Source organism: Oncorhynchus gorbuscha, unplaced genomic scaffold, assembly GCF_021184085.1.
Source record: "Oncorhynchus gorbuscha isolate QuinsamMale2020 ecotype Even-year unplaced genomic scaffold, OgorEven_v1.0 Un_scaffold_3595, whole genome shotgun sequence".
NCBI classification, from domain to species: Eukaryota; Metazoa; Chordata; class Actinopteri; order Salmoniformes; family Salmonidae; genus Oncorhynchus; species Oncorhynchus gorbuscha.
In genome coordinates, this window is record NW_025747799.1 from 9,752 (window position 1) to 32,502 (window position 22,751).

At 48.3% G+C, this 22,751-nt stretch overlaps 1 protein-coding gene across 4 annotated transcripts; it reads right to left on the bottom strand.

The window, feature by feature from the left end:
• Nucleotides 1–9,692: 9,692 nt before the first annotated feature.
• LOC124027946 (mitotic checkpoint protein BUB3) lies at nucleotides 9,693–22,374 on the bottom strand. Of its 4 annotated transcripts, none has more exons than XR_006837531.1 (9): nucleotides 22,188–22,373; nucleotides 20,465–20,659; nucleotides 19,904–19,973; nucleotides 19,648–19,799; nucleotides 19,250–19,408; nucleotides 18,390–18,567; nucleotides 17,160–17,397; nucleotides 16,294–17,111; nucleotides 15,824–16,169 (listed from the first exon to the last, which is right to left on the bottom strand). XR_006837531.1 is itself a non-coding variant. In XM_046340153.1 (8 exons), the coding sequence occupies exons 2-7, from the start codon at nucleotides 20,657–20,659 to the stop codon at nucleotides 17,177–17,179; spliced, it is 975 nt and encodes a 324-aa protein (XP_046196109.1). In that variant the 5' UTR covers nucleotides 22,188–22,373; the 3' UTR covers nucleotides 15,824–17,111; nucleotides 17,160–17,176. The 4 variants fall into 4 exon arrangements, 2 of the variants coding, with proteins under 2 accessions (XP_046196111.1, XP_046196109.1); XR_006837532.1 differs by having other exon boundaries at nucleotides 15,824–15,886; nucleotides 16,130–17,111; XM_046340153.1 differs by having other exon boundaries at nucleotides 15,824–17,111.
• Between the last annotated feature and the right edge of the window lie 377 nt (nucleotides 22,375–22,751).

Below are 22,751 nucleotides of genomic sequence, written 5' to 3' on the forward strand. Positions count from 1 at the left end.
TCCTGTAGGTATTAGTGATTCCTGTCCTGTCGGTATTAGTGGTCCTGTAGGTATTAGTGGTCCTGTCCTGTAGGTATTAGTGGTCCTGTAGGTATTAGTGATCCTGTAGGTATTAGTGGTCCTGTAGGTATTAGTGATCCTGTCCTGTCGGTATTAGTGGTCCTGTAGGTATTAGTGGTCCTGTCCTGTAGGTATTAGTGGTCCTGTCCTGTAGGTATTAGTGGTCCTGTCCTGTAGGTATTTGAGGTCCTGTATGTATTAGTGGTCCTGTAGGTATTAGTGGTCCTGTAGGTATTAGTGATCCTGTCCTGTAGGTATTAGTGGTCCTGTAGGTATTAGTGGGTCCTGTCGGTATTAGTGGTCCTGTCCTGTAGGTATTAGTGGTCCTGTCCTGTAGGTATTAGTGGTCCTGTCCTGTAGGTATTAGTGGTCCTGTCCTGTAGGTATTAGTGGTCCTGTCCTGTAGGTATTTAGGTCCTGTATGTATTAGTGGTCCTGTAGGTATTAGTGGTCCTGTAGGTATTAGTGGTCCTGTCCTGTAGGTATTAGTGGTCCTGTCCGGTATTAGTGGTCCTGTCCTGTAGGTATTAGTGGTCCTGTCCTGTAGGTATTAGTGGTCCTGTCCTGTAGGTATTAGTGGTCCTGTCCTGTAGGTATTAGTGGTCCTGTCCTGTAGGTATTAGTGGTCCTGTCGGTATTAGTGGTCCTGTAGGTATTAGTGGTCCTGTAGGTATTAGTGGTCCTGTCCTGTAGGTATTAGTGGTCCTGTCCTGTAGGTATTAGTGGTCCTGTCCGGTAGGTATTAGTGGTCCTGTCCGGTAGGTATTAGTGGTCCTGTCCTGTAGGTATTAGTGGTCCTGTCCTGTAGGTATTAGTGGTCCTGTAGGTATTAGTGGTCCTGTAGGTATTAGTGGTCCTGTCCTGTAGGTATTAGTGGTCCTGTCCTGTAGGTATTAGTGGTCCTGTAGGTATTAGTGGTCCTGTCCTGTAGGTATTAGTGGTCCTGTCCTGTAGGTATTAGTGGTCCTGTCCTGTAGGTATTAGTGGTCCTGTAGGTATTAGTAGTCCTGTCCTGTAGGTATTAGTGATCCTGTCCTGTAGGTATTAGTGGTCCTGTCCTGTAGGTATTAGTGGTCCTGTAGGTATTAGTGATCCTGTCCTGTAGGTATTAGTGGTCCTGTCCGGTAGGTATTAGTGGTCCTGTCCTGTAGGTATTAGTGGTCCTGTAGGTATTAGTGGTCCTGTAGGTATTAGTGGTCCTGTAGGTATTAGTGGTCCTGTAGGTATTAGTGGTCCTGTCCTGTAGGTATTAGTGGTCCTGTCCGGTAGGTATTAGTGGTCCTGTCCGGTAGGTATCAGTGGTCCTGTCCTGTCCGGTAGGTATCAGTGGTCCTGTCCTGTAGGTATCAGTGGTCCTGTCCGGTAGTTATTAGTGGTCCTGTAGGTATTAGTGGTCCGGTCCTGTAGGTATTAGTGGTCCTGTCCTGTAGGTATTAGTGGTCCTGTCCTGTAGGTATTAGTGGTCCTGTCCGGTAGGTATTAGTGGTCCTGTCCGGTAGGTATTAGTGGTCCTGTCCTGTAGGTATTAGTGGTCCTGTCCTGTAGGTATTAGTGGTCCTGTAGGTATTAGTGGTCCTGTCCTGTAGGTGGTTTGGAAACACGTCATGTAAAATAATGAATCAAACACATCATTGTAAGGAAGACATTACAGCTCCTCATAATGAATCATATCCCAGTCAAAAGTTTGGACACCTACTCATTCAAGGGTTTTCTTTATTTTTACTATTTTCTACAGTGTAGAATAATAGTGAAGACATCAAAACTATGAAATAACACATATGGAATCATGTAGTAACCAAAAAAAGTGTTAAACAAATCAAACTGTATTTTATATTTAAGATTCTTCAAAGTAGGCACCATGACAGCTTGACTGTGGTTGTTGCTACAGTAACTGCCATGTTGGCTCAATAGATTCTATAGACGACACAACAGTGTGAGGACTGCTCCGAGACAGTACTTCAGGTGACTGTACTGTCACTGAAGGCCGATGAGATCAACCGGACGATGTCGGGCCAATTGTGCTCCGGTCTGCCGGGCCGGCTGCAACACAGCCCGGGGATCGAACCCGGGTCTGTAGTGCGACGCAGTGCCTTAGACCGCTGCGTCACTAGGGAGGCTGCTTTCTGAAAGACACCATGATGTCATACTGCCTTGACCCAAACGCCACAAGAATGCGCTGGAGACGAGATTCACAGAAATAAAAACTCCAAAAAAGAAAAAAACTCTGAGAAAAACCAGAACACATTTTCCATTACTTTAACTCCTTTATGTAACAGCATTTAGGGGAATGAAAAGCACACTGACATTGCCTGAAAGACGGACGGAAATGACTGTCGTATTCACATTGATCTGTGGTTTTAGTAGTAATGTAATGGTGGGCAGTGCCACGGGGTATGTTGTAGGGACTGATGCCATTCGTTGACTGTTCATTCTCATGTGCCAATATTTGACTCAAACTCAACTCTGGACCTCGAAGCCAGTTCCACTGCTTTTTCCCCCATTGTTCCCCTCTGATCAGGGCCTGATTTAGACCTGGGACACCAGGTGGGGTGATATTAACGACCAGGGCCTGATTTAGACCTGGGACACCAGGTGGGGTGATATTAACGATCAGGGCCTGATTTAGACCTGAGACCAGGTGGGGTGATATTAACGATCAGGGCCTGATTTAGACCTGGGACACCAGGTGGGTGATATTAATGATCAGGGACTGACTTAGACCTGGAACACCAGGTGGGTGATATTAATGATCAGGGCCTGATTTAGACCTGGGACACCAGGTGGGGTGATTAATGATCAGGGCCTGATTTAGACCTGGGACACCAGGTGGGGTGATATTAATGACCAGGGCCTGATTTAGACTTGGGACACCAGGTGGGGTGATATTAATGATCAGGGCCTGATTTAGGGACACCAGGTGGGTGATTTAATGATCACCTGATTTGGGACACCAGGTGGGGTGATATTAATGACCAGGGCCTGATTCAGACCTGGGACCAGGTGGGGTGATTTAGACCTGGGACACCAGGTGGGGTGATTAATGATCAGGGCCTGATTTAGACCTGGGACACCAGGTGGGGTGATATTAACGACCAGGGCCTGATTTAGACTTGGGACACCAGGTGGGGTGATAATGATCAGGGCCTGATTTAGACCTGGGACACCAGGTGGGGTGATATTAATGATCAGGGCCTGATTTAGACCTGAGACACCAGGTGGGGTGATATTGATGATCAGGGCCTGATTTAGACCTGGGACACCAGGTGGGGTGATATTAATGATCAGGGCCTGATTTAGACCTGAGACACCAGGTGGGGTGATATTAATGATCATGTAAAACATAGGAAACCAGAAGTAGCTCAGACCTTGTAGGGTCAGAGTTCAATACCTCTTTTTGTAGCACTTCCATCATCCCTCTCTTGTCATGGGGATATATTTAGTATTACCTCAAGTACCAGCCTCAGTTCCCCATGTCATAGTATTACCTCCAGTACCAGCCTCAGGTTCGGCCGTTCCACATGTCATGTGGATATATTTAGAGTTACCTCAAGTTCCAGCCTCCAGGTTAGTTTCTCATGTCATGTGGATATTTGTTACCTTTCCAGCCCCAGGTTAGGCAGTTCCCCATGTCATGGGGATATATTTAGAGTTACCTCAAGTTCCAGCCTCAGGTTAGGCAGTTCCCCATGTCATGGGGATATATTTAGTAGTTACCTCAAGTACCAGCCTCAGGTTAGGCCATTGTTTCTCTCCTTCTTACAAACAGCCACAATGTGACACCGACTGACTCGTCAGAGTTTATACCAGTGAACGGATTACTGTTAAATGGTATATTCCGAAGGGGATTTGGCCTAAAAAGCTGTTTCTTAAGTCAAGCTGTAACGGATAGGTTTAGGTGTCATCTGGCCTGCAGCTGCAGTCACTCAGAGAGGTGCTGTGGAGGTGGAATCTGAGCCTCCAAGTTGTGGTCCATTAGTTCAGCTAAGCTTACCGTGAACGCTAATAGCAGCGAGGACAAGCAGTAGCCCTTGCCCTGTGGTCATGAACTCATTAAATAAACACTGAACTGGAGTTTCGTAGTGTCATCGCCATAGACCACAATGCAAAGGTTTTTTTTGCCCTTTGCATTGACTCCGACCTGGAATCTGATTTGGGTTTTAAAAATGTGGATAACAAGTAGCTGATTTACACAGAAAGTCCCTGTGGTGGTGGAGTGGTCTCCCCTCCCCCTCTGTGGGGCTTCCCGGGTGGCGCTGTGCCACCAGAGACTCTGGGTTCGCACCCAGGCTCTGTCGTAACCGGCCGCGACCGGGAGGTCCGTGGGGGCGACACACAATTGGCCTAGCGTCGTCCGGGTTAGGGAGGGCTTGGTCGGTAAGGAAATCCTTGTCTCATCGCGCACCAGCGACTCCTGTGGCGGGCCGGGCCCAGTGCACGCTAATCAAGGTTGCCAGGTGTACAGTGTTTCCTCCGACACATTGGTGCGGCTGGCTTCCGGGTTGGATGTGCGCTCTGTTAAGAAGCAGTGCGGCTTGGTTGGGTTGTGTATCGGAGGACGCATGACTTTCAACCTTCGTCTCTCCCGAGCCCCTTACGGGAGTTGTAGTGATGAGACAAGCTAGCAGCTACTAAAAACAATTGGACACCACGAAATTGGGGAGAAAACGGGGTAAAAAAATAAATACAATTTAAAATTAGAAAGTCCCCTGTGGTGATGGAGTGGTCTCCCCTCTCTCCTCTCCCCCTCCCCCCCTCTTCCTCTCCCCTCCCCCGTCTTTGGGGCCCGTCACTCAAAAGCCTACCGCAAATCATCGACACAGTGTAACTGGCTCCATTGTTTTGTCAAGCGCAAGAGGGTAGCAGGAATCACGCCTCTGGTTCCCATGAACCCTACCTGACAGGTGACTCTGGGTGGAACATGTCTGATAGAGGGACCGGCAGGGCTTACATGACAAGTGGTTTCGCCCCCGTAGGAAGTTTAGTGAGCCCCTCGCTGTACGGAGCCGTCATGGGATTCATAAGAAGGGACAACCTTTTTGGATTCCTCCAAAGCTGATTGTCAAAGTCGAAAGTGATTTGATTTCAACATTGTCACTCAAAGTTGACAGATACCACCAGATCTATAATGTCTCGCCAGTCAATAAAATAATATATTTTTCATTCCTCAGATACTCTGTAGTTGCATTACGCTTTGTCGCGATCACAGTCGGGCAGAAATGAAGTTACTTCAGGTTATTATCAGTTATTAGAGTGGTTTATTATCAGTTAGAGTGGTTTATTATCAGTTATTAGAGTGGTTTATTATCAGTTATTAGAGTGGTTTATTATCAGTTATTAGAGTGGTTTATTATCAGTTATTAGATTGGTTTATTATCAGTTATTAGAGTGGTTTATTATCAGTTATTAGAGTGGTTTATTATCAGTTATTAGAGTGGTTTATTATCAGTTATTAGAGTGGTTTATTATCAGTTATTAGAGTGGTTTATTATCAGTTAGAGTGGTTTATTATCAGTTATTAGAGTGGTTTATTATCAGTTATTAGAGTGGTTTATTATCAGTTATTAGAGTGGTTTATTATCAGTTATTAGAGTGGTTTATTATCAGTTATTAGAGTGGTTTATTATCAGTTATTAGAGTGGTTTTTATTATCAGTTATTAAGTGGTTTATTATCAGTTATTAGAGTGGTTTATTATCAGTTATTAGAGTGGTTTATTTCCTGACATTAGGGAGCTAACTGTTTGTCTACGCTCTTTCACCTTAAGGCCTCTATGCAAGCCTCTACTTCCCCTGGCTACAAACACACTACTTCCCCTGGGCTACAAACACACTACTTCCCCTGGGCTACAAACACACTACTTCCCCTGGGCTACAAACACACTACTTCCCCTGGGCTACAAACACACTACTTCCCCCTGGGCTACAAACACACTACTTCCCCCTGGGCTACAAACACACTACTTCCCCCTGGGCTACAAACACACTACTTCCCCCTGGGCTACAAACACACTACTTCCCCCTGGGCTACAAACACAAACACACTACTTCCCCCTGGGCTACAAACACTACTTCCCTGGGCTACAAACACACTACTTCCCCTGGGCTACAAACACACTACTTCCCCCTGGGCTACAAACACACTACTTCCCCTGGGCTACAACACACTACTTCCCCCTGGGCTACAACACTACTTCCCCCTGGGCTACAAACACACTACTTCCCCTGGGCTACAAACACACTACTTCCCCTGGGCTACAAACACACTACTTCCCCTGGGCTACAAACACACTACTTCCCCCTGGGCTACAAACACACTACTTACCCCTGGGCTACAAACACACTACTTCCCTGGGCTACAAACACTACTTCCCCCTGGGCTACAAACACACTACTTCCCCCTGGGCTACAAAACACACTACTTCCCCCTGGGCTACAAACACACTACTTCCCTACAAACACAATTACTTCCCCTGGGCACAAACACACTACTTCCCCCTGGGCTACAAACACACTACTTCCCTGGGCTACAAACACACTACTTCCCCTGGGCTACAAACACACTACTTCCCCTGGGCTACAAACACACTACTTCCCCCTGGGCTTACTTCCCTGGGCTACAAACACACTACTTCCCCTGGGCTACAAACACACTACTTCCCCTGGGCTACAAACACACTACTTCCCCCTGGGCTACAAACACACTACTTCCCCCTGGGCTACAAACACACTACTTCCCCCTGGGCTACAAACACACTACTTCCCCTGGGCTACAAACACACTACTTCCCCTGGGCTACAAACACACTACTTCCCCTGGGCTACAAACACACTACTTCCCCTGGGCTACAAACACTACTTCCCCTGGGCTACAAAACACTACCCCTGGGCTACAAACACACTACTTCCCCTGGGCTACAAACACACTACTTCCCCTGGGCTACAAACACACTACTTCCCCTGGGCTACAAACACACTACTTCCCCTGGGCTACAAACACACTACTTCCCCTGGGCTACAAACACACTGGGCTACAAACACACTACTTCCCCTGGGCTACAAACACACTACTTCCCCTGGGCTACAAACACACTACTTCCCCTGGGCTACAAAACACACTACTACAAACACACTACTTCCCTGGGCTACAAACACTACTTACTACAAACACACTACTTCCCTGGGCTACAAACACACTACTTCCCTGGGCTACAAACACACTACTTCCCCTGGGCTACAAACACACTACTTCCCTGGGCTACAAACACACTACTTCCCCTGGGCTACAAACACACTACTTCCCCTGGGCTACAAACACACTACTTCCCCTGGGCTACAAACACACTACTTCCCCTGGGCTACAAACACACTACTTCCCTGGGCTACAAACACACTACTTCCCCCTGGGCTACAAACACACTACTTCCCCTGGGCTACAAACACACTACTTCCCCTGGGCTACAAACACACTACTTCCCCTGGGCTACAAACACACTACTTCCCCCTGGGCTACAAACACACTACTTCCCCCTGGGCTACAAACACACTACTTCCCCCTGGGCTACAAACACACTACTTCCCCCGGGCTACGGCCCTTCATCGTAGTCACCTCTATTCCCGACCCTGCAGCTCCTGCCCTTCACGTAGTCAACTCTACTACAGCCCTTCACCGTAGTCAACTCTACTACAGCCCTTCACGTAGTCAACTCTACTACAGCCCTTCACCGTAGTCAACTCTACTACAGCCCTTCACGTAGTCAACTCTACTACAGCCCTTCACCGTAGTCAACTCTACTACAGCCCTTCACGTAGTCAACTCTACTACAGCCCTTCACCGTAGTCAACTCTACTACAGCCCTTCACGTAGTCAACTCTACTACAGCCCTTCACCGTAGTCAACTCTACTACAGCCCTTCACGTAGTCAACTCTACTACAGCCCTTCACCGTAGTCAACTCTAGTAAAATTACAGCCCTTCACCGTAGTCAACTCTACTACAGCCCTTCACCGTAGTCAACTCTACTACAGCCCTTCACCGTAGTCAACTCTACTACAGCCCTTCACGTAGTCAACTCTACTACAGCCCTTCACCGTAGTCAACTCTACACCCTGACCCTGCAGCTCCAGCCTTTCACTTCTATGCCCGTCTTCTGAATGGGTGATTATTCCCATCCCTGAAATGCCATTTCATATTAAACTGAAGTCTGGAACAAAAGACTGACTCATTATAAGCAATCATAGGAATTAGTAACATCATTTAACCAAGCCAACAATATCATTTCCAGGATATTGAAGCAGCAGCCGGGGGAAATTAGAAAATTGTAGCTCTTAAATAGAATAATTGCCATCTTTATCTTCCGTCCCTCTCTGCTCCTCCTCGTTCTGAAGGGTTTCACAAATCACATTAACTTTCTATAGAAAATCTGCACCGAACAGAGTAATCAAGGACTGAATGAGGGGGTGGTGGGTGGGGGGTCCATCGAGTCTTCAGTACTCAGACAGGAAAATAAATGGGATTTATTTCATTCCAATGCAGATTATGTGCAGGAACAAGGTGTTCAGTGATTCTCAGGTTTGTCTCCATCACAAAGCTAACACAAAACAATTCCATAACATGGGACTATATTAGGATTACTGTAGTAAAATAACATATTTAAAAGCAGTTTCTAATCTCATAAAGATTCCTCTGGCAATGTGTCTCAGAGTGGCGGGTAGCCTAGTGGTTAGAGGGGGGAGGCTGGTAGCCTAGTGGTTAGAGGGGGTGGTTAGAGGGGGAGGCAGGTAGCCTAGTGGTTAGAGGGGGAGGCAGGTAGCCTAGTGGTTAGAGGTAGCCTAGTGGGGAGGCAGGTAGCCTAGTGGTTAGAGGGGGAGGCAGGTAGCCTAGTGGTTAGAGGGGGAGGCAGGTAGCCTAGTGGTTAGAGGGGGAGGCAGGTAGCCTAGTGGTTAGAGGGGGAGGCAGGTAGCCTAGTGGTTAGAGGGGAGGCAGGTAGCCTAGTGGTTAGAGGGGAGGCAGGTAGCCTAGTGGTTAGAGGGGGAGGCAGGTAGCCTAGTGGTTAGAGGGGGAGGCAGGTAGCCTAGTGGTTAGAGGGGGAGGAGGAGTGGGAGGCAGGTAGCCTAGTGGTTAGAGGGGGAGGCAGGTAGCCTAGTGGTTAGAGGGGGAGGCAGGTAGCCTAGTGGTTAGAGGAGGAGGCAGGTAGCCTAGTGGTTAGAGGGGGAGGCAGGTAGCCTAGTGGTTAGAGGGGGAGGCAGGTAGCCTAGTGGTTAGAGGGGGAGGCAGGTAGCCTAGTGGTTAGAGGGGGAGGCAGGTAGCCTAGTGGTTAGAGGGGAGGCAGGTAGCCTAGTGGTTAGAGGGGAGGCAGGTAGCCTAGTGGTTAGAGGGGGAGGCAGGTAGCCTAGTGGTTAGAGGGGGAGGCAGGTAGCCTAGTGGTTAGAGGGGGAGGCAGGTAGCCTAGTGGTTAGAGGGGGAGGCAGGTAACCTAGTGGTTGGTTAGAGTAGCCTAGTGGGGAGGCAGGTAGCCTAGTGGTTAGAGGCCATCATTGTAAATAAGAATCTGTTCATAAACTAAGTGTTTTTTAAATGTAAAGAATGAAAAAGGTTGAGAACAGATTGTGAAATGAAAAATAAAGTGTTATTTATTTACATCTGCAAAGCACCTTAATTTCTACAGTAAAATAACATTTTAGTCAATTAGCAGACACCTGAGTCAGATACAACTGCATCTCAGTCCTAGTAAACAAATTGGTTGAAAGCAGGTCCTTGGGTGCAGTCGCTCTTCTTGGGACAGTACTATAGTAGGACGGGTGCTCTACTCCATGACAGCTCCTGAGGTCTCTGACCTGTGAGGATAGACGAGGGGCCAAGTTGAGCCCAGGTCAGAGACGAGGGGCCAAGTGGAGCCCAGGTCAGAGACGAGGGGCCAGGTGGAGCCCAGGCCAGAGACGAGGGGCCAAGTGGAGCCCAGGCCAGAGACGAGGGGCCAAGTGGAGCCCAGGCCAGAGACGAGGGGCCAAGTGGAGCCCAGGCCAGAGACGAGGGGCCAAGTGGAGCCCAGGCCAGAGACAAGGGGCCAGTTGGAGCCCAGGTCAGAGACGAGCACAGGCCAGAGACGAGGGGCCAAGTGGAGCCCAGGTCAGAGACGAGGGGCCAAGTGGAGCCCAGGCCAGAGACGAGGGGCCAGTTGGAGCCCAGGTCAGAGACGAGCACAGGCCAGAGACGAGGGGCCAAGTGGAGCCCAGGCCAGAGACGAGGGGCCAGTTGGAGCCCAGGTCAGAGACGAGCACAGGCCAGAGACGAGGGGCCAGTTGGAGCCCAGGCCAGAGACGAGGGGCCAGGTGGAGCCCAGGTCAGAGACGAGGGGCCAAGTGGAGCCCAGGTCAGAGACGAGGGGCCAAGTGGAGCCCAGGTCAGAGACGAGGGGCCAAGTGGAGCCCAGGCCAGAGACGAGGGGCAAGTGGAGCCCAGGTCAGGAGACGAGGGGCCAGGTGGAGCCCAGGTCAGAGACGAGGGGCCAGGTGGAGCCCAGGCCAGAGACGAGGGCCAGGTGGAGCCCAGGCCAGAGACGAGGGGCCAGGTGGAGCCCAGGCCAGAGACGAGGGGCCATGTGGAGCCCAGGCCAGAGACGAGGGGCCAAGTGGAGCCCAGGCCAGAGACGAGGGGCCAAGTGGAGCCCAGGCCAGAGACGAGGGGCCAAGTGGAGCCCAGGCCAGAGACGAGGGGCCAAGTGGAGCCCAGGCCAGAGACGAGGGGCCAAGTGGAGCCCAGGCCAGAGACGAGGGGCCAAGTGGAGCCCAGGCCAGAGACGAGGGGCCAAGTGGAGCCCAGGCCAGACACGAGGGGCCAGTTGGAGCCCAGGTCAGAGACGAGCACAGGCCAGAGACGAGGGGCCAAGTGGAGCCTAGGTCAGAGACGAGGGGCCAAGTGGAGCCCAGGCCAGAGACGAGGGGCCAAGTGGAGCCCAGGCCAGAGACGAGGGGCCAGTTGGAGCCCAGGTCAGAGACGAGGGGCCAAGTGGAGCCCAGGTCAGAGACGAGGGGCCAAGTGGAGCCCAGGTCAGAGACGAGGGGCCAAGTGGAGCCCAGGTCAGAGACGAGGGGCCAAGTGGAGCCCAGGCCAGAGACAAGGGCCAAGTGGAGCCCAGGCCAGAGACGAGGGGCCAAGTGGAGCCCAGGCCAGAGACGAGGGACCAAGTGGAGCCCAGGCCAGAGACGAGCACAGGTCAGAGACGAGGGGCCAGTTGGAGCCCAGGTCAGAGACGAGGGGCCAAGTGGAGCCCAGGTCAGAGACGAGGGGCCAAGTGGAGCCCAGGCCAGAGACGAGGGGCCAAGTGGAGCCCAGGCCAGAGACGAGGGGCCAAGTGGAGCCCAGGTCAGAGACGAGGGGCCAGGTGGAGCCCAGGCCAGAGACGAGGGGCCAGTTGGAGCCCAGGTCAGAGACGAGGGGCCAAGTGGAGCCCAGGTCAGAGACGAGGGGCCAAGTGGAGCCCAGGTCAGAGACGAGGGGCCAAGTGGAGCCCAGGCCAGAGACGAGGGGCCAAGTGGAGCCCAGGCCAGAGACGAGGGGCCAAGTGGAGCCCAGGCCAGAGACGAGGGGCCAGGTGGAGCCCAGGCCAGAGACGAGGGGCCAGGTGGCGCCCAGGCCAGAGACGAGGGGCCAAGTGGAGCCCAGGTCAGAGACGAGGGGCCAAGTGGAGCCCAGGTCAGAGACGAGGGGCCAAGTGGAGCCCAGGTCAGAGACGAGGGGCCAAGTGGAGCCCAGGTCAGAGACGAGGGGCCAAGTGGAGCCCAGGCCAGAGACGAGGGGCCAAGTGGAGCCCAGGCCAAAGACGAGGGGCCAAGTGGAGCCCAGGCCAGAGACGAGGGACCAAGTGGAGCCCAGGTCAGAGACGAGCACAGGTCAGAGACGAGGGGCCAGTTGGAGCCCAGGTCAGAGACGAGCACAGGTCAGAGACGAGGGGCCAGTTGGAGCCCAGGTCAGAGACGAGGGGCCAAGTGGAGCCCAGGTCAGAGACGAGGGGCCAAGTGGAGCCCAGGCCAGAGACGAGGGGCCAGGTGGAGCCCAGGCCAGAGACGAGGGGCCAGGTGGAGCCCAGGTCAGAGACGAGGGGCCAGGTGGCGCCCAGGCCAGAGACGAGGGGCCAAGTGGAGCCCAGGTCAGAGACGAGGGGCCAAGTGGAGCCCAGGTCAGAGACGAGGGGCCAAGTGGAGCCCAGGTCAGAGACGAGGGGCCAAGTGGAGCCCAGGCCAGAGACGAGGGGCCAAGTGGAGCCCAGGCCAAAGACGAGGGGCCAAGTGGAGCCCAGGCCAGAGACGAGGGACCAAGTGGAGCCCAGGTCAGAGACGAGGGGCCAAGTGGAGCCCAGGGCTCCAGTACCTAGTGGATCATCGCTTGTGTTTCCCCCCTCAACACCACAGTTACCAGTCTGTTTGGCTAACATACCACTCCTTGTACTGAGAAAAACCATCTCACTTACCTTTAAACAGACCGTACCTCTGTCTTTAAGAACTCCCCCCTCAAGAGGGAAAACATTTTCAATTACAGCAGGAGAACAACATTTTCTATTTTTATTATATTTTATTTCAAAACTGTTTTTTTTTTTGCTTCAATGCACCGGCAGCTGAATTCACAGAATGATAAATACCACCATGGTCATGTTTTCCATCTACATCTGGTAAATGTTTAATGTCTTTACGGGGAAAAAAGAGAGAAACCTCAAACAGTTGGCTTGAATAAAACACAAGAAGAACTACAAAAAGGAGACAGAATAACAACACGCTGTAAAAAGAATGAAGACAAATAAATTTAAAAGGAAATCTGGAGAAAACAGACAGTAAAACCAGGACAGCATGTAAAATGAGGGATCCATTTTGATGGGATATTCTGTCCAGAATATCATCTTCAGAAGAACAGACTTCAGAGAGACGTGGAGACATTAGAGGGGGCAGAAGTTAAACAGACTTCAGAGAGACGTGGAGACATTAGAGGGGAGGGGGGGGGGACTCCACCATCACTTCCTTTCTGTTCCCTGTCCTAATGCGGTCAAATTAAAGACCTGGGTATAAACACACAATCCCTTAGAATCAAATCAATAACAGACCTGGGTATAAACACACAGCCCCTTAGAATCAAATCAATAACAGACCTGGGTATAAACACACAGCCCCTTAGAATCAAATCAATAACAGACCTGGGTATAAACACACAGTCCCTTAGAATCAAATCAATAACAGACCTGGGTATAAACACACAGCCCCTTAGAATCAAATCAATAACAGACCTGGGTATAAACACAGCCCCTTCTTAGAATCAAATCAATTAAAGACCTGGGTATAAACACAGCCCCTTAGAATCAAATCAATTAAAGACCTGGGTATAAACACAGCCCCTTCTTAGAATCAAATCAATAACAGACCTGGGTATAAACACAGCCCCTTCTTAGAATCAAATCAATTACAGACCTGGGTATAAACACAGCCCCTTCTTAGAATCAAATCAATTAAAGACCTGGGTATAAACACACAGCCCCTTAGAATCAAATCAATAACAGACCTGGGTATAAACACACAGCCCCTTAGAATCAAATCAATAGCAGACCTGGGTATAAACACAGCCCCTTCTTAGAATCAAATCAATAACAGACCTGGGTATAAACACACAGCCCCTTAGAATCAAATCAATTAAAGACCTGGGTATAAACACACAGCCCCTTCTTAGAATCAAATCAATAGCAGACCTGGGTATAAACACAGCCCCTTCTTAGAATCAAATCAATTAAAGACCTGGGTATAAACACACAGCCCCTTCTTAGAATCAAATCAATAGCAGACCTGGGTATAAACACAGCCCCTTCTTAGAATCAAATCAATTAAAGACCTGGGTATAAACACAGCCCCTTAGAATCAAATCAATAGCAGACCTGGGTATAAACACAGCCCCTTCTTAGAATCAAATCAATAACAGACCTGGGTATAAACACAGCCCCTTCTTAGAATCAAATCAATTAAAGACCTGGGTATAAACACAGCCCCTTAGAATCAAATCAATAACAGACCTGGGTATAAACACAGCCCCTTCTTAGAATCAAATCAATAACAGACCTGGGTATAAACACAGCCCCTTCTTAGAATCAAATCAATAACAGACCTGGGTATAAACACAGCCCCTTCTTAGAATCAAATCAATAACAGACCTGGGTATAAACACAGCCCCTTAGAATCAAATCAATAACAGACCTGGGTATAAACACAGCCCCTTCTTAGAATCAAATCAATTAAAGACCCGGGTATAAACACACAGCCCCTTCTTAGAATCAAAGCAATAGCAGACCTGGGTATAAACACAGCCCCTTCTTAGAATCAAATCAATAAAAGACCCGGGTATAAACACAGCCCCTTCTTAGAATCAAATCAACAGACCTGGGTATAAACACAGCCCCTTCTTAGAATCAAATCAACAGACCTGGGTATAAACACAGCCCCTTCTTAGAATCAAATCAATTAGGCAGACTGGAAAAGAATATCAAAATGGAGGAGGTTACTTAGTACTGAAGTCCCTTAAGAGATTCCCCTCAACTGCCTCCTTCACTATTGATAGAAACCAGAAAACTGGGAAGAAGGATAAAAAAAACAGCAGCTTCTGGCTCAATTCAGCTTTGTAATCTATGAATGAATGGTCGACCCCATCTGTTATGATACGGAGAGGGACAGGGCTGAAACCTTGTTAAGGGTTTCTGTAATTCACTTTAAGAGAGCGAGAGAAACAGAGAGAGAAACAGAGCGGGAGAGAGAAACAGAGAGGGAGAGAGAAACAGAGAGAAACAGAGCGGGAGAGAGAAACAGAGAGGGAGAGAGAAACAGAGCGAGAGAGAAACAGAGCGAGAGAGAAACAGAGAGAGAGAGAGAAAGAGAGAGAGAGAAACAGAGAGAGAAACAGAGTGAAACAGAGTGAGAGAGAGAAACAGAGTGAAACAGAGTGAGAGAGAGAAACAGAGAGAGAAACAGAGAGAGAGAGAGAAACAGAGAGAAAAAGAGAGAGAGAGAGAGAAACAGAGAGAGAGAAACAGAGCAAGAGAGAGAAACAGAGAGAGAGAGAGAGAAACAGGGTCCTGAGTTTCCTGTCTTTATGCTCTGCCAACTGCTGGTGAACGACCCATGTGAAGTAGTGGGTCCCATAGTGCTGCATCTCATCACAGGGACGTGGAAACCGTAATTCTCCGCTCTGACATCAATTCACCTGCTGGAGCAGGATCTCTGGAGTCATCAACATGTCTTTATTGATTATTGGAAAATGCATTACCGCAACAAATTGGATTTTTGTCTTTAGTCTTTATTCGACTCTTTAGACAAATCAATAGTCATGTTATTACAGAAAACCTTTTCAATTGGTCTGAGAAGAGTGATGCAATAAGAGGGGCGGGGTTAGACACAACAACCTAATTTCACCAGTTTATTAGAGGGGCGGGGCTAGACACAACCTAATTTCACCAGTTTATTAGATGGGCGGGGCTAGACACAACAACCTAATTTCACCAGTTTATTAGAGGGGCGGGGCTAGACAACCTAATTTTACCAGTTTATTAGAGGGGCGGGGCTAGATACAACCTAATTCTACCAGTTTATTAGAGGGGCGGGGCTAGACAACCTAATTCTACCAGTTTATTACAGGGGCGGGGCTAGACAACCTAATTCTACCAGTTTATTAGAGGGGCGGGGCTAGACAACCTAATTTCACCAGTTTATTAGAGGGGCGGGGCTAGATACAACCTAATTTCACCAGAGGGGCGGGGCTAGATACAACCTAATTCTACCAGTTTATTAGAGGGGCGGGGCTAGACAACCTAATTCTACCAGTTTATTAGAGGGGCGGGGCTAGACAACCTAATTCTACCAGTTTATTAGAGGGGCGGGGCTAGACAACCTAATTCTACCAGTTTATTAGAGGGGGGGGCTAGACACAACCTAATTCTACCAGTTTATTAGAGGGGGGCTAGACAACCTAATTCTACCAGTTTATTAGAGGGGCGGGGCTAGACACAACCTAATTCTACCAGTTTATTAGAGGGGCGGGGGCTAGACACAACCTAATTCTACCAGTTTATTAGAGGGGCGGGGCTAGACAACCTAATTCTACCAGTTTATTAGAGGGGCGGGGCTAGACACAACCTAATTCTACCAGTTTATTAGAGGGGCGGGGCTAGACACAACCTAATTCTACCAGTTTATTAGAGGGGCGGGGCTAGACAACTGAAAACACATGGGTCTAGTCCTTTTACATTTGTTAATAAAGCGTCACGTTTCATTTTTAAAGTACAAATAAATGGGAACAGTAAAAAAAAATACAAAAATAAACTTTAAATCCAAGAAATATAGGCAGATGAACAAAGGTCAGCGAAGGTTGTTTTATATAGATGGATCCATTCAGCTGTCTTCAGGACTCTCCTGGAGCCACACATCCACAGACAGATCAGGAGGCAGCCATTTTGTCAAGTCCTCATCGGTCCGTCAACTACGGGGATATTGAAAGTTGGAGAGAGCTAGAGAACAGATCAGGAGGCAGCCATTTTGTCAAGTCCTCATCGGTCTGTCAACTACAGGGATATTGAAAGTTGGAGAGAGCTAGAGAACAGATCAGGAGGCAGCCATTTTGTCAAGTCCTCATCGGTCTGTCAACTACGGGGATATTGAAAGTTGGAGAGAGCTAGAGAACAGATCAGGAGGCAGCCATTTTATCAAGTCCTCATCGGTCCGTCAACTACGGGGATATTGAAAGTTGGAGAGAGCTAGAGAACAGATCAGGAGGCAGCCATTTTGTCAAGTCCTCATCGGTCTGTCAACTACGGGGATATTGAAAGTTGGAGAGGGAGAGGGAGAGCGCTAGATGGCCAGTTAAAATACCAGCTGGCTGCTCCTGGTCAATGCTGCCATTCATATGTACCAAAACAAGTGTGAGGGGCAGTGTGGCGGTGCGGTCCAGACAAGACCACCGGGATGTGGACTGGATGTTCAGAATCAGACCGGGCCCCATGGTGTGAATCAGACCGGGCCCCATGGTGTGAATCAGACCGGGCCCCATGGTGTGAATCAGACCGGGCCCCATGGTGTGAATCAGACAGGAGGACTGTCCCGACTCACTTGGGCTTCGTCTCTGCGTCTGTGACCTGGCGGATGAACACTGTGTCCTCCGGGTGGCTGATGTCTCCCTGCTCCTGCATGTAAGAGGAGGCGATGGCCAGCGTGGAGCCGTCGTTACTGAAGGCCAGGGAGGCGATAGACGTGGGGTAGCGGTGAAACTGACACAGACGCTTCTTGTTGAAAGGGTCCCAGATGTTCACAAAGCCGTCTGAGCCACCTGGTCGAAGGACAAGAGAGAGAGCGAGAGACAGAGACAGAGAGATAGAGAGAGAGCAAGAGACAGAGAGAGTGAGAGATAGAGAGCGAGAGACAGAGTGAGAGATAGAGAGCGAGAGACAGAGAGAGAGTGAGAGACAGAGACAGAGAGCGAGAGACAGAGAGATAGAGAGCGAGAGACAGAGAGATAGAGAAAGAGTGAGAGACAGAGGGGTTGTCAAGGTCAACCGGAGGAACGAAAATGTAAATTTATCTACAGAGTAGTTTACGAGTTTTATGAGATTATAATCTGGAGGCTAAATCATTCATCAAGTGTTCCCTTGAGTGTAACCATGGCAATATGAATCCAAAAAGGTCACATGATAACAGACCATAAAACAACAGGAAATAAAAATGAAGCTTCATGGATCCTTGTTTTGTTGTTTAAAAAAAATTCTGGATCAATAATTGTTCTTGTTTTTTTATTGTAGTTGAACATTTCAAAAGCAGTCTTAACGACATAGCTGAGTTGTATTAGAGCCAATAGAAAGTCTCCCACCTGTAGCTGAGTTGTATTAGTGCCAATAGAAAGTCTCCCACCTGTAGCTGAGTTGTATTAGTGCCAATAGAAAGTCTCCCACCTGTAGCTGAGTTGTATTAGTGCCAATAGAAAGTCTCCCACCTGTAGCTGAGTTGTATTAGCGCCAATAGAAAGTCTCCCACCTGTAGCTGAGTTGTATTAGCGCCAATAGAAAGTCTCCCACCTGTAGCTGAGTTGTATTAGTGCCAATAGAAAGTCTCCCACCTGTAGCTGAGTTGTATTAGTGCCAATAGAAAGTCTCCCACCTGTAGCTGAGTTGTATTAGTGCCAATAGAAAGTCTCCCACCTGTAGCTGAGTTGTATTAGAGCCAATAGAAAGTCTCCCACCTGTAGCTGAGTTGTATTAGAGCCAATAGAAAGTCTCCCACCTGTAGCGAAGGTGTTGTATTAGAGCCAAATAGAAAGTCTCCCACCTGTAGCGAAGGTGTTGTGGACCCCGTGGAAGGAGATGGCGTTGACAGGATAGACCTGTTCTATGCCGTTCTCCTTCAGCCGGTGGCACTTGAAGGCGTACTTCTTCTTCTGCATTTCCTGGCTGGGGTCCAGGTACTCCACAGCAACACGTCCTTCTATGGAGCTCAGGACATAGCCCTTCAAAAACAAGACAATAGACACCTGGTCTCACCGGACAGACAAAGACAACCATGTGGTCCTGTCGGGCTCAGCTGGTTAGAGTGCGGCGCTTAGCAATGCCAAGGTCATGGGTTCAAGTCCCGCAAGGGGATCACATAGGCCTACTGAAACATGTATGATGTCACCGTACGTTGCTGTGGATAAAAGCATCACCTTGTTCCCAGCTCCCAATGAGAGGTTAGAGAAGCACTGAGCTAGTCTAGAGGTTTACCTGAGCCCTGATGGCTCGTGTCTGGTACTGAGCTAGTCTAGAGGTTTACCTGAGCCCTGATGGCTCGTGTCTGGTACTGAGCTAGTCTAGAGGTTTACCTGAGCCCTGATGGCTCGTGTCTGGTACTGAGCTAGTCTAGAGGTTTACCTGAGCCCTGATGGCTCGTGTCTGGTACTGAGCTAGACTAGAGGTTTACCTGAGCCCTGATGGCTACTGAGCTAGTCTAGAGGTTTACCTGTTTGTTAGGGAAGGCCCTGATGGCTCCTGAGCTAGACTAGAGGTTTACCTGAGCCCTGATGGCTCCTGAGCTAGACTAGAGGTTTACCTGAGCCCTGATGGCTCCTGAGCTAGACTAGAGGTTTACCTGTTTGTTAGGGAAGGCCCTGATGGGAAGGCCCTGATGGCTCCTGAGCTAGACTAGAGGTATACCTGTTTGTTAGGGAAGGCCCTGATGGCTCGTGTCTGGTATTTCAGACTGGACTCTCTCCTCTGCTGGACGTAGCCCATATTCCTCAGGTCCCAGACCAACACCCTCCTCCCTGCTGTCCCCACTATCAGCCGGTCACCAGCCACAGAGAGGGTGTACACCTTTATTAAAAGAGACAGAAGACATGAGAACAGTCTTAAAATGTGTGTCTCACAATCGATCTCTCTCTCAACGTCCATATGCCTGTAAGTATGTCCCATTCTCAACAAAAAACAGACTATTCATTTTTTTTTTAAACTTTAAAATCAGAATTGAAAATGAGGTCAACGTCTGCTTTGGTCTTTATGAGCAGACCTATAAAAGCCCAGGACTGTTTCATACAGAGTTTTGATAGCTCCACCTTTTCAGGTTGTGTGAAGGTGCCAGCGTTGCAGGGGGTCCTGGGGTCCCACAGCCTGACTGACCTATCCCAGCTACCGGTTACCATGACGTTGACCTCTGGACAGTATTCCACACAGCGAATGGGGGCGTCGTGTGTCCCAACTATTGTATCTACACACAAGGGAGAGAAATATGGACCGTAAAAATAAGAAACACTGTTCATTTAATAATAACAGGAAGCACACAATTCAGTGGTGATATATTGACAGACACACCTTGATCTGTATTCAAGTCGTGGGTTTTCAACTGTGTGTCCAAGCCTCCACTCCAGGCATGTGTCGGGTCCTACAAGAGAAGAGATATCTGACTCGCACGTGTTCCTTGACCGGGGGGGGGGGGGGACACACACCATTTTGACTACATTGTAACATTGTTTGTAGAGATTTACTTTTAACAATATTGTCATGTTTCTTCTTCTTGGTGTGTGTGTGAGTAACAGTATAACTTTAGACCGTCCTCTCGCCCCCCGACCCGGGCTCTAACCAGGGACCCTCTGCACACATCAACAACAGTCACCCACGAAGCATCGTTACCCATCGCTCCATAAAAGCCGCGGCCCTTGCAGAGCAAAGGGGGAACCACTACTTCCAAGGTCTCAAAAAGAGTGACGTCACCGATTGAAATACTAGTAGCGCACACCACCGCTAAACTAGCTAGCCATTTCACATCCGTTATACAGGTGTCTGTGTGTGTGGCAAAGTAGCCAACTCTGCGTTTAAAATGGAGTAACTGATTGCCATGAAAACGATTATGACAAATTGAAAAAACGTGTTTACATAGAAAGCACAATCCAGCACAGGTGCCAGGTGAGAATACTTGATCCTCATGGAGTTGCCTGCCACATCGTAGAGCCGGACAGTACAGTCCCAAGAGGACACGAGAAGGAACTGGCCTGTACTGGGGCTGAACTTCACGGCGGAGATACTGTCCTCTGGTCCCTGGTTCAGTTTGTACTCGTTCGAGCCAGTCATCTGCAGGGAGAGAACAGATACTAAAGCTATTAGGCCATACTGGCGATTATGTAGGATGGTAAGGGAGCTTTCCTGTAGAGTAGTAGTTCGACCCCTGAAGTAGATGGAGAATGCCGTGATGTATCAATTGAAAACCATAACACGATCAGGTAATATAATGCTTATCTTGCTAGCTAAGCTGTCATACTTGTGTTGGCGAAATAAACAAGCCTGCCAACATGTAACGCAACATGACCTGTACAGTTTGATTCACGAGAACGTTACTGTCCTGGACATTCAGGAACATGAATTGGGTGTGCTGAAAATATAGCAAGTTAGCAAACTATTTGGGAGGGTAGATAGGCTAGCTAATGTAATTAACTAGCTAGTATACATAACTGGCTAGCCAGTGGATCTGCAGAAGCTGGCCAACTTGGTCTCAACTACTTACACATTGGCTAACGTTAGCTAATCAGCTGTTTTCTTAGCTAATCAGCTGTTTTCTATCGGGTAACATTGGCTAACGTTAGTTAATCAGCTGTTTTATATCGGGTAACATTGGCTAACGTTAGCTAATCAGCTGTTTTCTATCGGGTAACATTGGCTAACGTTAGCTAATCAGCTGTTTTCTATCGGGTAACATTGGCTAACGTTAGCTAATCAGCTGTTTTATTAGCTAATCAGCTGTTTTCTATCGGGTAACATTGGCTAACGTTAGCTAATCAGCTGTTTTCTTAGCTAATCAGCTGTTTTCTGTCGGGTAACATTGGCTAACGTTAGCTAATCAGCTGTTTTCTTAGCTAATCAGCTGTTTTCTGTCGGGTAACATTGGCTAACGTTAGCTAATCAGCTGTTTTCCGTCGGGTAACATTGGCTAACGTTAGCTAATCAGCTGTTTTCTTAGCTAATCAGCTGTTTTCTGTCGGGTAACATTGGCTAACGTTAGCTAATCAGCTGTTTTCCGTCGGGTAACATTAGCTAACGTTAGCTAATCAGCTGTTTTCTATCGGGTAACATTGGCTAACGTTAGCTAATCAGCTGTTTTCTATCGGGTAACATTAGCTAACGTTAGCTAATCAGCTGTTTTATTAGCTAATCAGCTGTTTTCTATCGGGTAACATTGGCTAACGTTAGCTAATCAGCTGTTTTCTTAGCTAATCAGCTGTTTTCTGTCGGGTAACATTGGCTAACGTTAGCTAATCAGCTGTTTTCTTAGCTAATCAGCTGTTTTCTGTCGGGTAACATTGGCTAACGTTAGCTAATCAGCTGTTTTCCGTCGGGTAACATTGGCTAACGTTAGCTAATCAGCTGTTTTCTTAGCTAATCAGCTGTTTTCTATCGGGTAACATTGGCTAACGTTAGCTAATCAGCTGTTTTCTATCGGGTAACATTGGCTAACGTTAGCTGCTAATATGAGCTAACTAGCGTGGAGTCAGACCAACTCTCTCCGGTTGGCTAGCCGTTTGCAAGCTAGCTATAGATTGATCATGTGTTATAAGCTAGTTTGTTTTGTCAATGAATTAGATTTATTTTTATTTTTTTTACTCACCGTTCTTGGTTTACGCTAAAGTAATCTCCTTTGGTATAAAATTGGAAGAAAAAAAAACAACTCGTTTATCTTATAGACTAATATGTTCGCTTCCTCGTCCCTCTCCGCTGAAGACACTCCGCAGCGGCGTTGCTACACGAGTGAATTGATTGGTCAGAACGAATAACCGACTTTCCCGCCTGGCTCGTGATTCTTTGAAAGTTCTCTTCCGTTGTCGAGTACATGGGTCATGTGATATGGGACACTTCAAATGACAGTATCTAAAAACCCTGTTGTTGTCGAGTACATGGGTCATGTGATATGGGACACTTCAAATGACAGTATCTAAAAACCCTGTTGTTGTCCAGTACATGGGTCATGTGATATGGGACATACTTCAAATGACCGTATCTAAAAACTAGTTTGACAGCTCCGTTGTCGTTTTTAGAAGTATTGTTAAATAAATGTTAACTATTTGGTTGTAATATCATCACCTCTTGAAGAACATAGTCAGACCTACAAAATGTCCAATTATTCCATTGCGCAAATGTTGTTCTAATCTTTAAAGTTATACAGCATGTAACT